Source organism: Ornithorhynchus anatinus, chromosome 18 (genome assembly GCF_004115215.2).
Source record: "Ornithorhynchus anatinus isolate Pmale09 chromosome 18, mOrnAna1.pri.v4, whole genome shotgun sequence".
Lineage (NCBI taxonomy): Eukaryota > Metazoa > Chordata > Mammalia > Monotremata > Ornithorhynchidae > Ornithorhynchus > Ornithorhynchus anatinus.
In genome coordinates this window covers 14,908,208-14,922,691 of record NC_041745.1, presented here as the reverse complement: position 1 = coordinate 14,922,691, position 14,484 = coordinate 14,908,208, and the positions used below count along the sequence as shown (strand labels likewise).

Genomic DNA, 14,484 nt, shown 5'->3' with positions numbered 1-14,484 from the left:
ATTTGTATTGCCATCTCTCCCGCCCCCTCCAGGCTTTGAACTCGCTGTGGGCCGCGATTATCACTGGACTTTCCCAAGCGCTTAGTAGAGCGCTCGGCGGGCAGTGAGGGCTCAGTAAATCCGGTCCACGCCGCATGTGCGTGCACACATGTCTAAGCGCGGGTATAAAGGCTGCCTCTAAACCCTTCAGCCGCAAGGCTGTGGGCCGCGATTGTCACTGGACTTTCCCAAGCGCTTAGTAGAGCGCTCGGCGGGCAGTGAGGGCTCAGTAAATCCGGTCCACGCCGCATGTGCGTGCACACATGTCTAAGCGCGGGTATAAAGGCTGCCTCTAAACCCTTCAGCCGCAAGGTAGGGGAGGTCTTGTTTTGTGTCCAACCCACAGCGGCTCCACGGACACACCTTCCTAGCTGCAGTGCTTCTGGAAAGTGTATCGGTGCGATTTTTCTTGGTCAAAATGCAAAAATGGTCGCTGATCGCCTCCTTCCACGCAGGAAACTGGAGTCTCCAGCCTCGAATCTCTCCCGGGCCGCTGCTGCCCAGCCGGGGCGAGTTGGGACTCGTAGCCCGTGACCTTCCACTCGCTAGCCACTGGCCAAGCTAGGGAAGGAATGGGTAGGCCTCTGCTGGACTCTCCCTCCCGTTGCCGGGCCTGGTAGAGGACTGGAACCTCTCCAGGTGCCACCCTGAGAGGACCGAGCCTCAGTTACCTCGTCTGTAAAATATGGACGAAGTCTATGAGCCCCACGTGGGGCAACCTGATTACCTCAGAACGGTGCTTGGCGCATCGTAAGCCCTTAACAAATATATAACAGAGAAGCGGTGTGGCTCAGTGGAAAGAGCACGGGCTCGGGCGTCAGGGGCTGTGGGTTCTAATCCCGGCCCCACCAGGGGTGAGCTGTGTGACTTTGGGCAAGTCGTCTCCCTTCTCTGTGCCTCAGTTACCTCCTCTGTAAAATGGGGATTAAAGGTGGTGAGCCCCTCGTGGGACAACCTGCTGACCTTGTAGCTACCCCAGCGTTTAGAACAGTGCTTGGCACATAGTAAGTGCTTAACAAATACCATCGTTATAATAATAATAGCAGTGCTTGGCACATAGTAAGCGCTTAACAAATACTATAATAATAATAGCAATAATGACAGTGCCTGGCGCATAGTAAGTGCTTAACACATAGTGTAATAATGATAACAGTGCTAGGCACCTAGTAAACGCTTAACAAATACTACAATAATTATTATAATTAATATTATTATAATTAATACTTATTATTATTTTATAGGATGTCTAGATGAAGTGTATATGTACGGTGCGTGTGTATCTGACACTTTAGTCTCTAAGGTAAGGGAGATCTAGCGTGGCTTAGTGGAGAGAGCACGGACCTGGGTTCTAATCCCGGCTCCACCACTCATCTGCTGTGTGACCTTGGGCGAGCCACTTCACTTCTCTGTGCCTCAGTGACCTCCTCTGTAAAATGGGGATCGAGACTGTGAACCCCCCGCGGGACAAGGACTGTGTCCAACCTGATTGGCTTGTCCCCCCAACCCCAGCGCTTAGGACAGTGCCTGGCACATAGTAAGTGCTTAATAATAATAATGTTGGCATTTGTAAAGTGCTTACTATGTGCCAAGCGCTGTTCTAAGCGCTGGGGGGATACAAGGTAATCAGGTTAACCCACGTGGGGCTCACAATCTTCATCCCCATTTTACAGATGAGGGAACTGAGGCACAGAGAAGTTGTTACTTACCTAAAATCACACAGCTGACAAGCAACGGAGCGGGGATTAGAACCCATGACCTCTGACTCCCAAGCCCGAGCTCTTTCCACTGAGCCAGTTATAGTCAGAAATATACTAATAATACTTGTTGAGCGCTTACTATGTGCCAAGCACTGTACTAAGCACTGGGGTAGTTAGAAGTCAATCAGGTCGGACTCAGTCCCTGTCCCATTTGGGGCCTCACAGTCTTAATCCCCATTTTACAGATGAGGGAACTGAGGCCCAGAGAAGTGAAGCGCCTTGCCCGAGGTCACGTAATAGACAGGTGGTGGAGCCGGGATTAGAACCCAGGTCCTTCTGACTCCCAGGCCCGGGCTCTACCCACTAAGCTACCCTGCTTCTCGTACGCTGCGTGTCCGCGCGTGTGTGTGTGTGAATGTACACGGGAGTTCCCCCCCGAGGTTAGTTGGATAACCTGCGGGACACTGTACATTCATTCATTCAGTCGTATTTATTGAGCGCTTACTGTGTGCAGAGCACTGTACTAAACGCTTCGGCAGCCGAGCCCTCGGCCTCCTGAACCCCTCCACCCCTGCACCCCGGATCCGATTTCACCCCAGTCCCCTCCCCCTCCTCCACCTCTCGACCCCCTCAAACGCGAATACACAGGGCAGAAATGGGATGGGCCGGGGCTTTTTTTAACAATCTGTTAAGCGCTTCTTTCGGGTCAAACGCTGTCCTAAGCGCTGGGGTGGTTACAAGGTTATCTGGGTCCCTGTCCCTCATGGGGCTAACGGGTCAAAGTAGGAAGGAGGAGGATTTAAACTTTAATCCCCCTTTTGCAGTGGAGGAAACGGAGTCGCGGGGAAGTTAAGGGACTTATCCAAGGTCACACAGCAAGCAATCGACGGATCCGGGAATCCTCTGATTCCCGGGCCCCGCGCCCTTTCCAGGAGACAGAGGAAATCCCAAATCCCCTCTCCTCTTCCGTCCACAGTCGGGTCAGGTCGCCAAGCGGTCCTAATAGTCGTGATATTTGTTAAGCGCTTACTATGTTCCAGGCACTGGTTGTGCGCCCCGAGCCTGGGTCTACTATCAGCACATCCCCCAAGCCCGTCCGGGGTGGGGGCTTCCCGATCCGGCCCTGGTGGGGGTGGGGGAGGGGGAAAAGGGGGGGTCTGGAGAGCCCCTCTCTAACCTGGGTCGCCCACCCACCTTGGGGGGCTCGCTACCTCCGGGAGAACCGACTCGACGGCGGCCGGAGCCTAATTTATCATATTATTATCAAGATAATCATATTACTTGTAATAATGATGATGATGACGATGATGGTATCTATTAAGCGCTTACTATGTTCTAAGGCCTGGGGTAGATACAAAGTCATCGGGTTGACCCACGGGGGGTCACAGATTTTACCCCCGTTTTACAGAGGAGGTCACTGAGGCACAGAGAAGGGAAGAGACTCGCCCACGGTCACACAGCAGACAGATGGCAGAGCCGGGATTAGAACCCACGTCCTCTGACTCCCAAACCGGGGCTCTTGCCCCTAAGCCACGCTGCTCAGCAACAACCGCGATATTACTATTATTGATAATAATAACGCCATTTGCTGAGCGCCTACCACGTGCCCAGCCCTGTGCTAAACGCGGGAGCAGAGACAGGATAACCAGGTCGGACACCCTGCCTGTCCCGCTCAAGGCTCGGTCCGGTTTACCTGAACAACGGAAACTGAGGGCTAGAACCGTTATCTGGTAGTCAGGCGACTTATTAGACGGATAGATCCGTAGATGAAGAGATAGGCGGGACAGACAGACCGACTGATTGATTCAGAGAGAGATCGGCCGAAAGAGAGACGGTCAGAGATCGAAATAAAGAGGTGAATAAAGAGGTAAGAGACGTAAATAAAGAAGTGGAGATCGCCTAATTGATTCCAAGATTGATAGGTCCAAAGAGTCCCGGATAGAGATGTAAATAAAGAGGTAAAGACGGACAGACAGAGGGATTAATTGATTCGTAGATTGATCGGCCGAAAGGGTGTCGGATAGAGATGTGGATAAAGAGGCAGGGAGACGGGTCGACCGATTTACTCCTAGGTAGAAGGCGGCTAGAGGGATGTACAGATCTCTCGATAGACAGAAAGATGGAGAGTAAGCAGCTACCGAGAGAGGTTTGGCAGATATATTTAGTTGCCCTTGGTTCTTGAAGCCACTGACGGAGGAGATGGATAGACAGGCATGCTGATAGCTGGATAAATAGCTAGATAGCTAGCTAAATAAATTGATAGCTAGCTAGATAAATAGCTATATAGACAAATTATTCGTCCTCCTTCGGGACAGGGACTGGGTCCAACCTGGTTACCTTTGCATTATCTCACCTAGAGCTCAGTCCACTTGCTTGGCGCATGGAAGCCCTTAACGAATATTATTATTATTATTGACATATAAACATAATTACAATATTGTTCTAGTGTATTCTCCCAAGCGCTTAGTCCAGGGCTCGGCACACAGTAAGCGCTCAACAAATACGATGGATTGACGGAGTGATTGGTATACAGAAAAACAGCTAGGAAAACGAGAGCAGATTGAAAAGGTAGCCCGATGGGCAGATGGATGAATTTCTTCTCTAAAGTAACTGAGGCAAAAGCTTCTTGGTTTTCCCCAACCTCTGGCCTCTTCTGACTCTGGGGGAGGGGGTCGGGGAACAATGTAATGATATTACACTGTCCCAAGCGCTTAGTACTGGGCTCTGCGCACAGTAAGCGCTCGACAAACACGAATGATTGACGGAGGGATTGGCAACTAGGTAGGCAAACAGAAAAACAGCTAGAAAGACATGGGCAGATCGAAAAGTAGCCCGATGTGCAGTTGGATAAATACATTTCTTTTCCAAAGTAATTAAGGCAGAAGCTTCTTGGTTTTCCCAAGCCTCTTCTGACTCTAGGGGGTGGAGCAGTGTAATTATATCGTATTCTCCCAAGCGCTTAGTAGAGTGCTCTGCCCACAGTGAGCGTTCCACAAATAAGATTGATTGACGGAGTGATTGGGAGCTAGTTAAGAGAAGTGTACAGAAAAAACAGCTAGAGAAACGAGAGCAGATTGAAAAGGTAGCCTGATGTGCAGATGGATAGATAAATTTCTTCTCCAAAGTAACTGAGGCAAAAGCTTCTCGGTTTTCCCAAGCCTCCGGGCCTTACTGACTCTGGAAGGGGGAGAAGGGAGGGAAGGGGACGGGGGGTGTCCAGCAAAGAGGCAGCAGGAGAGAGGGAAATCGGATTCGCTCTCCCCACTAAGAAACAACTGTCCGTTCTTCACCTGGGTTCAGGGCGCTCCGGCCAGCAGAGAGTTGGGGGGGAAAGAGAATAGGGGGCTCCTGTCGGGTGGGAGAGTCCGGGTGACCCTCCTCTGGGCTCTGGAAACGCCGTGTACCTAGCAGTGGGCCCGACCCCCGACGGTCGTCTCTTAAGCCAGAAGGAATCGACTTCAAGGATATCTGCATCCGTCTGAGCTCGTGTGCACGAGAATAGCAGAGTGCACACACGGATGCTGCGGGGATAGGACTGGGTGTACACCGGAGCATGTAAACGTCTGCGTATAAACGGGTGGGGGGGTCGACAGAGTACCTGTGTGGCTATCTGTGTACCTATAGAGCCGAACATGCGAATGCCTCTGTGTATGCATACCTGGATGTACCCTGTACGGGTATACAGGTGACTATCCAGGCATGGACAGGTGTGTTCAGATCAAAGTGGGCGTTTGTGTTTGTACGCAGAATGTGCCGGTGACTTACGTGCAGATGTACTCGAGAGTATCTGGTCTCTAGTACAGTGCTCTGCACACGGTAAACCCTCCATAAATACGATCGATTAACTATATTAGCGCGAAGCGATAGGATAAATGAAGGAGGTATCCGGAAAATTCTAGCAAAAATCATCATTTTTGTGGCAATTTTTCAGTCGGTTTAGATGTAGGTCTGTGGCTCCTCTGGTCCTTAGGTGTTTGAATTATACGCGTATGTGTGCACAAGCAGAGGAAAGCAGAGTCGAGCAAATTAACCCGTGAATCGGACCAGTTTGGTCGTCTCTACGCTAATTTTTTTTTTTTTTAGATTGTGAGCCCTATGTGGGGCAGGGATTGTGCCCAGCCTGTTAGCTTGTGTCTATCCCGGCGTTTAGAACAGTGCTTGACACTTAGTAAGAGCTTAACAAATACCATTTTAAAATATAGAGTGATTTCACCGTCAGGGGAGTCTGCTTCGAAAAGGCGCATAATAGGTCTGACCTCAGGGAATAGTTTATCACCGACTCGGCCGCCTCTCCTCTCCTGTGCTAAACTTTCGGTGAAGATTATTTTAGTCTTCTTATTCTCCCCTACCAACTGCTTGGAAATCCTGGGGTTGTGAAGGGACGGAGAAAAAAAAAATGCAAAAGCTGTAAGCTGGATCTTTTGCGCTTCAATTCTGTTGTACTGGACCCTCCAGAGAACTTACTATAGTGTTCTGCTCATAGTAAACGCTCAATAAATACCACTGATTGATCGATTGATTTTTCTAAAGGGAAATTGCTTTTTCCTCAAACCAGGGAGTAGTATTTTTTTTTTCCTCCGCATGATGCGGATAATTGCCTCAATTTTCAACTTCTCTCTGCCGGGGAGTCCCAGAGGGCAGGGAATGGGGTGGGGAGGGTTTGTTTGAGGGGGAGGGGGACAGTGCGTGACAGATAAATGCAGAAAGCGCAAGAGACGGACAAAGAGAGCCCTCCTCTACATCCAAATGACCTCGTTTGAGGCAAACGATCCGTCTCCTAGAAGATTTAAAACGAATTTTCAGAGCGGAATTTCTCGTTGCGTGAATTCTCCGGATAATTGCCCCAATCTTTCGCTCCCCTTGGGCAGTCCAGATCGATCGTGCACCCCAAGAGGCTTGGGAGGTGGGGCCGAGGGGGGTGGCTCCGGAGGGTCGGGTCGGGGCTGGGGACACGGTTCCCGGAGGTTGCCGGCCCCGGGCCAGAGCAGAGATCCGAGGCGGGACGGGAAGAGGGTTTTCCAGAGCTCCGGGAACCCTATTCCCTCTCCCGCATCCTCGGCCCCCTCTCTCTGCTGCTGCTGCAGAAACCTCAGGGAGTTAAGAGATATGAGGTGGAGAGAAGAGAGGGGAGAGAGGAGAGAAGAGATAGGAAAGAAGAGGAGAGGAGAGAGAAGAAACGGGAAAGAAGAGAGAGGAGAAAGGAGAGAAGAGATGGGATAGAAGAGCGAGGAGAGAGGAGAAAGGAGAAAGGAGAGAAGAGATAGGAAAGAAGAGAGAGGAGAGGAGAAAGGAGAGAGGGGAGATAGGAAAGAAGAGAGGGAAGAGAGGAGAAAGGAGAGAATAGATAGGAAAGAAGGAAGGAGAAAGGAGAGAAGAGAGAGGAGAAAGGAGAGAAGAGATAAGAAAGAAGAGAAGAGAGAGGAGAGGAGAAAGGAGAGAAGAGAGGAAAGGACAGAGAGAGGGGAGAAAGAAGAAAGGAAAGAAGAGATAGAAAAGGAGAAAGAAGAGAGAGGAGAGAAGAGAGGAAAGAGGAGAAAGGAGAGAAGCGAGACGAAAGAAGAGAGGAGAGAGAGGAGAAAGGAGAGAAAGGAGAAAGCAGAGAAGGGAGAGGAGAGAAGAGATAGGAAAGGAGAGGGGAGAGAGGTGAAAGGAGAGAGGAGAAAAGAGAGAAGAGAGAGGAAAGAAGAGAGGAGAGAGAGGAGAAAGGAGAGAAGAGAGAGGCGACAAGAAAAAGGAAAGAAGAGAGGGGAGAGGAGAAAGGAGAGAGGAGATAGGAAAGAAGAGAGGAGAAAGGAGAGAAGAGAGAGGAAAGAAGAGAGGAGAAAGGAGAGAAGAGAGAGGAAAGAAGAGAGGAGAAAGGAGAGAGAGAGAGGAGAGAAGAGAGGAAAGAAGAGAGGAGAAAGGAGAGAAGAGATAGGAGAGAAGAGAGGGAGGTGAAAGGAGAGAAGAAAGAAGAGAGAAGAGAGGAGAGAGAGGAGAAAGGAGAGAAGAGATGGGAAAGAAGAGAGGAGAGAAGATATAGGAAAGAAGAGAAGAGCTAGGGAAGAAGAGGGGGGAGAGAAGAGATAGGAAAGGAGAGGGGAGAGAGCGGGGTCCCGGGAGGCTTCTGGGGGGCTGGGGAGAGGTCCCAATGGACCCTCGCCTCCCGACGCGGAGGCCAGGAGGAATTCAGCCGAGGCCCGGGAGAAGATAACCTAATCTCCCTGCCCCGGGAATCTCTCTCCTTTCGGGAACGAGAATGAACTGGGCCCTGGGGCGAGCCCTTCCACCGCCCCGCTTCTGTCCGAACCTTCCCTTAGCCCAGGCGACCGGCACGGGCCTCGGCGCCTTGTTTGGGGTTGCCATTTCCCACGCCGCTAATTTGTTGTTATTCCCCAGCGCCCCGCCGCCTTCTTCTGATCTCCAGGCTCTCTCCCGCTCTCCCGATTCCCTAATCTCACCCTCCGGGAAGCAGCTTCCCTTTGAGGCCTCACGGGGACATGATGTGACAAGGGTTTTTTGTGTTGTTGGTTTTTTTTTTTTATTTTGTTCTGTTTTGTTTTTTGCCAGCGTGTCCTTTTTTTTTTTCCTCTCTAAATCCGAGGGACTCTACCGTAAATGGGAAAAACCCGTTTCCCGACCAGGGGGAGAATGGGAGGGGAGAATTCCTGCTGATGGATCACAAGGAGAATTCCGGCTCCTAGTTTTTAGGTTTCCCCCGAGCCCGGTTTTTCCCCCTCTCCCGCAGCCCGACCGGGCCGAGTCCTCGGGATTCTGTGAAAAAATCTCAATATTTCAGAATTGGTCTCGGCGATCGGAAACGACTCTCGAATTCGAAAAATGCAAACGTTTTCTCGGATTCCCTCGGCCCTGAAATCCTTTCGTAACTGAAGAGCGATTTTTGGGGAGGGGGGGGGGAGGCGCGTTATTTTAACGGGGATTTCTCCCTTCCCGGATTCCTAGGATTCTGCCTTCCGAGAAAGAGAAGTTGCTGGGGTGATTTAAAGGCTCCCAGTTTTCCAGGGAAGGTTGCCCGGCTTTCAGACCCGTAGGAGCGTCGGGAAAAAACCTCCCAAATCCCAACCCGAAATGTCAGGCAGAACCCACGTCCCTGAGCTGCGGGAAAAGAGGAGGCCGCGGTCGAGGCAAGATGCTGCGGGAGGTCGGGAGAGGGAGGCGATGAATTCATTGCGTCGAATTTCCAAACCGGGTTAGAGATGGAAAAAAGGAAACCCGCTCCCACCGCTTTTCCTTCCCGGCTCCTTCAGACCCCCGGGACCAGGAAGGTGCAGGAAGGGAGGGAAGGGCGATGGGAGAGGGGAAGGAAAATGTATCTTTCCTCCCACCCTTTCCCGGGGAATTTTAACACCGGACTTTCACCCCTAAGGCCCAAATCTGCCCCTCGCGGGGGCAACAGATGTCTGAAATCTGGGGGGGGGGGACGAGAATGCCGGGGTTCATCTGGGGGGCGAGGGGAATCGGGGGGGGGTCATTGGGAGTGGCCAGAGACGAGGGAACGGACCGGGGAAACCGGGCGGAACCGGGCGAAATCCGATCGCAGCCGTAAGAATCTCATTACAGGGAGAAGGGCCGGTGGTGGTGTCTACACTGTCATTCAATAGTATTTATTGAGCGCTTACTGGGTGCAGAGCCCTGTCCTGAGCGCTTGGGCAAATACGATAGAGCAATAAAGAGCGACAACCCCTGCCCGCCACCAGCGGATCATGGGGAGAGGCTATTTATTTAATGTGGCATTAAGTCACTGGCAAGAGCCCGGACTTGGGAGTCAGAGGTCGTGGGTTCTAATCCCGCCTCCGCCACCTGTCAGTTGTGTGACTTGGGGCAAGTCACTTCACTTCTCTGGGCCTCAGTTCCCTCATCTGGAAAATGGGGGTGAAGACTGTGAGCCCCACGTGGGACAACCTGATTATCATGTATCCCCGCCCCCCCGGCCTTTAGAACAGTGCTTGGCACGTAGTAAGCGCTTAACAAAATATCAGTGTTATTGTTCTTTTTATTATTTCGCCCGCCTCCCGCCCAGGATGGGGAAGGGAAAAGCGGGTCGGATGCGGTGTTGGCTAACTCCCTTTCCTTGTGCATGCGGTCGGATTCGGTGCGGTCCTGGGAGCGGGCCCAGAAGGGAGGGGATGAACTGGACGGCTTAGGGAACCCCGCTCCTGCTTCCGCATTAAATAGCCAGGAAATTGCGGTCAAGGAGAGCTGCTCTCCCCTGAAATATCCTGAGATCTCCAGCTCACCGCCCTGGGCTGGCGAGCCCGGCCGGGGCCGAGGCGGGAAGAGGACGGGATGGGTTCTTTTTTGTTGGGGTGATTTATTTTTTCTCCCCGGAGCTCTTTTCTCCGGAGCTCGGGATCCAGGCGCAACGTTTTCCCACCTCTCTCCCCGCTTCCAGCGGGGATCCCGGTGGCCGGGGATGACGCCGAGCGGGTAATTGAGCCGGCATCGACAAGGCGGATAATTCCCGCCAAACGATCCCTTGCGATGGCCTGAAGTAATCGAGCAATTAAGGACAGCCGGGACGGGGAGGAGGGAATTGGGGCGTAAGATAATAATAAGATAAGGTAATAATAGCCCCGGCTCTCCACGTCACCGGACTGGGGGAGACTAACTCTCTTCGGGACGCTCAGATCCGGGGGGTGGGAAGACCCCCCTCGCCCCCCAACCTCCCCCGGGTGGACTTCGGAAAGGCCCCGGACCGTTGTTGGGCCGGGACTGTCCCTCTCTGTTGCCGAATTGTCCACTCCAAGCGCTTAGTACAGTGCTCTGCACGAAGGAAGCGCTCAATAAATACGACCGAATGAGGGGTAGGGGAGCGCCCCACTTTTTCTCCGGGACCCCCCCGGAGGTTTTCTGGGCCCAGGCCTGTGGGTTGGGGGGGGAGGGGGGCTCTAGGGGGTCAAAGGTGACAGCCGGTCCTGGAGAAGCGTGAAGGGGAAGAGGGAGGAAGAGGAGGTCTCTAAAGATGCCCCTGCCGGCTGGCAGAAGGGGGGTGGAAGACGGGGCGCTGGAGAGCGGGCACCTAAACGAGGGGAGCAGGGAATCCCGCCCGGAGGAGGCGGCCGACGGGCCTTGGCGGGGTCGTCTCACAGTGCCCCGGTCCCCCTCCCCTCCACAGAAGTCGGCTCCCACCCTCCCGCCCACGTTGAGGTCAGGGGGCGCGAAGGGCTTCGAGGTGGGGGTCCGAGCGAGGAGGGAGGGGGGCGGGAGACGGACGGTCCGGCGGACTTAGCGGGTGGACGGAGGCGACTCACCCTGAAAGCGGTGTCCGAAGAAGCGGTTGCGGAGGACCCAGGGGTAGAAGTTGAGCGGGTCTCGGTGCTGGGCCCCGAAGAAGGGGTGCGGGGGCTGGAGGTGCGTGGCGCCCAGCTGGTGGACGGGGTGGACGGCCAGGGGCGGGTGACCCATGGCTTCGGGGAACACCAGCTCCGGGCCGGCGTAGAGGGAGCGGCCCGGGCCCGGGAAGCCGCCGGGCCCGAAGGACTGGGCGGCCGTGCCCACCGCCGGCGGGTACCCCAGGGCCCCGGGCCGCGGCGGCTCCTCCGAGGGGCCGGCGGCTACGTGCTGAGCGCCCCCGCCCTCTTTGGCCACCAGGGACTCGATGGTGAAGCAGCGCTTGGCCGCCGGCTGGAACATGGTCGGGGCCGGAGCCGGGAAGGGGGGCTTCTTGGGGGCGGGGTGGGGGGGTGGGGGAGAATGAGGGGCCTCCCTATTGCCGTGCAAACCCAGGCGCACATGCACAGGCACACACATGCACACGCACACCCGCCCCCCTCCCGCCCCCCGGGACAAGTGCGAGGGCCGGCGGCGGGCTCAGGACGCCGGGGCTCTCCCAAGGCCGGCAGGTGGAGAGGGCTGGGCGGGCGGTGGGGTGGAAGGGAGAAGGGGGAGGACGGTTATTCTCCGAGCGGGGGGAGGGGGGGAGGCCTGAGGGATTTCTCCCCCCCCCCGCCCCCGGTCCGGTCCTCCCTGCCTCAGTTTCCCCGGGCCGGGCCCGCCCCGCCTCGATTTCCCCGGCGCGGCCCGCCCCGCCTCAGTTTCTCCCGGAGGCGCTGGGAGAGGAGCACCTGGGCCGCCGCTCACCTGCCCCGGTGGGGGGCTGGGGGCGGGGGGCGGGCCGGGGGGCGGGGGGAGGGACCTGGGGGTTGGAGGCAAAAACCGGACTGGAGCCTCTGCAGGACGCTCTGGAGGCGCCCGCCCCCTCCCCTTCCTCGCCCCCCCGTAGCCGCGGGGGGCGACCGGGCAGAGCAAGGGGGTGGGGGGCGTCGGGAGACCCCCCTCCCGGCCTCCAAAACCCCCGGGGGAGAGACCCCCCCCCACCCTCCCACCTCCCTCTCTCGGGGGTCCCCCCAAAGAGGGGGAGGGGTCCCCCGGGGGGGAGAGGCCGGACGATGGGGGCGTCGATCCACCTCCCCGTTCGACCCCCCGACCGGTCCCTCCCCGCCAGGAATCCGGAATTCATTTTGGGGGGGAGGGGGCGTCCGAAGGGAGGAGGAGGGGCGTTGGAGCAGTTTCCCCCTAGAGCGCGGAGGGGCGGGGGGGGCGCGTTAAAGCGAAGCAGCGTGGCTCAGTGGCCAGAGCCCGGGCCGGGGAGTGAGAGGACGTGGGTTCTAATCCCGGCTCCGCCACTTGTCTGCTGGGTGACCTTGGGCGAGCCACGTCACTTCTCCGGGCCTCGGGGACCTCCTCTGCAAAACGGGGATGTGAGCCCCCTGTGGGACCGTCCTACTCCGTCCCTCCGCTCTACCCCCTTCCCCTCCCCTCTGCACTTGTGTATATTTTATATATTATTCTATTTATTTGGTTAATGATGCGAATAGATCCGTGATTCTATTTATTTTGATGGTATTGGATGCCTGTCTACTCGTTTTCTTCTGCCGTCTGTCCCCCCCTTCTAGACTGGGAGCACGTTACTGGGCAGGGATTGTCTCTCTCTGCTGCCCAGTTGTCCGTTCCAAGCGCTTAGTACAGTGCTCTGCACACAGTAAGCGCTCAATAAATGCGATTGGATGAATGAATGACAACTTGATTACCTTGTATCTCCCCCAGCGCTTAGAACAGTTTGACAAACACCATTATTATTATTATTAATGATTGTTATTAAAGATGAGGGTCCCCGGAATCAGGGAGTGGCCAGGAGCGGCCTCGGATTTCAGGGGTCCGGTTCGTGAGCGCGTGTGGGAACCCGTGCTCAGTGGCAAGAGCCCGGGCTGGGGAGGCAGAGGTCGTGGGTTCTAATCCCGACTCCTCCGCTTGTCAGCTGGGTGACTTGGGGCAAGTCGCTTCACTTCTCTGGGCCTCAGTTCCCTCATCTGGAAAATGGGGATGAAGACTGAGCGCCCCACGTGGGACCACCCGATGACCCTGTATCTACCCCAGCGCTTAGAGCAGGGCTTGACGCCTAGTAAGCGCTTAACAAATACCGTCATTATTGTTATTTTTACACGCGTGTCTGCGTCCGTGGGCCTGGGATTGTACATGCGGCCGGGCGCGTCTGTGACTGTGTCGGTGGGATCTCTGGGGGGTGGAGTGGGGTCTCTGGGTGATGAACCCAGTGTAGGACAGGGTCTTTATCCCATCTGGAGACCTGGTATTTTTAGACTGTGAGCCCGTTGTTCTATCTGTCGCCGAATCGTCCATTCCAAGCGCTCAGTACAGGGCTCCGCACCCAGTAAGCGCTCAATAAATACGATTGAGTGAATGGATGAATGAACCACGGGTTCCCAGGTGGGGGGGGGGGGTCTCGATTCTCCCTTGGCAATTTCGGGCCCTCTGATTTCTGATCCGTGATGGCTAATGGGTGATTTTTTTTTCCCCCCCCGCCTGTGATCTCTGCTTCGGGTCACCGTCGCCCCGCTCCTCTGATCTCTCTCCGGTCACTGACCTCCCTGCGGACCGCGGGGATCCCAGGAGATCTCGACCCCAGCCTCAGGGACAGGAGGTTATTTCAGGAATTGGGGTGGGGGGTTGGCCCTGGCAAGGATCTCGGACCCGCCTCCCCCCCCCCCCAGACCCCTTCCAGATTCTCAGAACAGTGCTTGGCACATAGCAAGTGCTTAACAAATACTATTATTATTATTATTATTATTATTATTACCGGCCTCTCGAGGGCGGCGAGATCACCCGGGGGTGGGAGAAATAGATCATCAACCCAAATAAACAAATTAAACCGCAAAATAACTCCTCTCCCTCTTCCCTCCAGCGCCCCAGGACGCTGTTCCCCTCTCCATTCACCCTCTGCGAACAAACTTATTCGTTCTAGCGCACCGATTGAGCGCTTACTGTGTGCAGAGCACTGTACTAGGCGGTCGGGCTCCCTCGCTTGTCTGCTGCGTGACCTTGGACAGATCACTTCTCTGGGCCTCAGTTCCCTCCCCTGTAAAATGGGGATTGAGACTGTGAGCCCCAAGTGGGACAGGGACCGGGTCCAACCTAATTTGCTTGTATCTGCCCCAGCGCTTAGAACAGCGCTTGACACAGAGTATACGCTTAGCAATTGCCACTGTTGTTATTATTATTATTCTCCGGGCCTCCGCCACTTATCTGCAGAGTGACCTTGGGCAAGTCACTTGACTTCTCGGTGCCTCAGTTACCTTATCTGGAAAATGGGGATTGACACCGGCAGCCCCACGTGGGACAACCTGATTACCTTGTATTTACCCCAACGCTTAGAAGAGTGCGTGGCACAGAATAAGGGCTTAACAAATACCGCCATCATTATTATTTATTATAATAAATAAAATGACAGATT

General features: G+C 54.9%; 1 protein-coding gene across 1 annotated transcript in view; it reads right to left on the bottom strand.

The window, feature by feature from the left end:
• LOC114805499 (homeobox protein EMX1-like) overlaps positions 1–11,640 on the bottom strand; it is a 29,164-nt gene extending 17,524 nt beyond the window's left edge. The window contains exon 1 of the mRNA XM_029046827.1: positions 10,988–11,640. Within this exon, the coding sequence (XP_028902660.1) occupies positions 10,988–11,486 (499 nt within the window). The 5' untranslated portion in view covers positions 11,487–11,640. The remainder of the gene's footprint in view (positions 1–10,987) is intronic.
• Between the last annotated feature and the right edge of the window lie 2,844 nt (positions 11,641–14,484).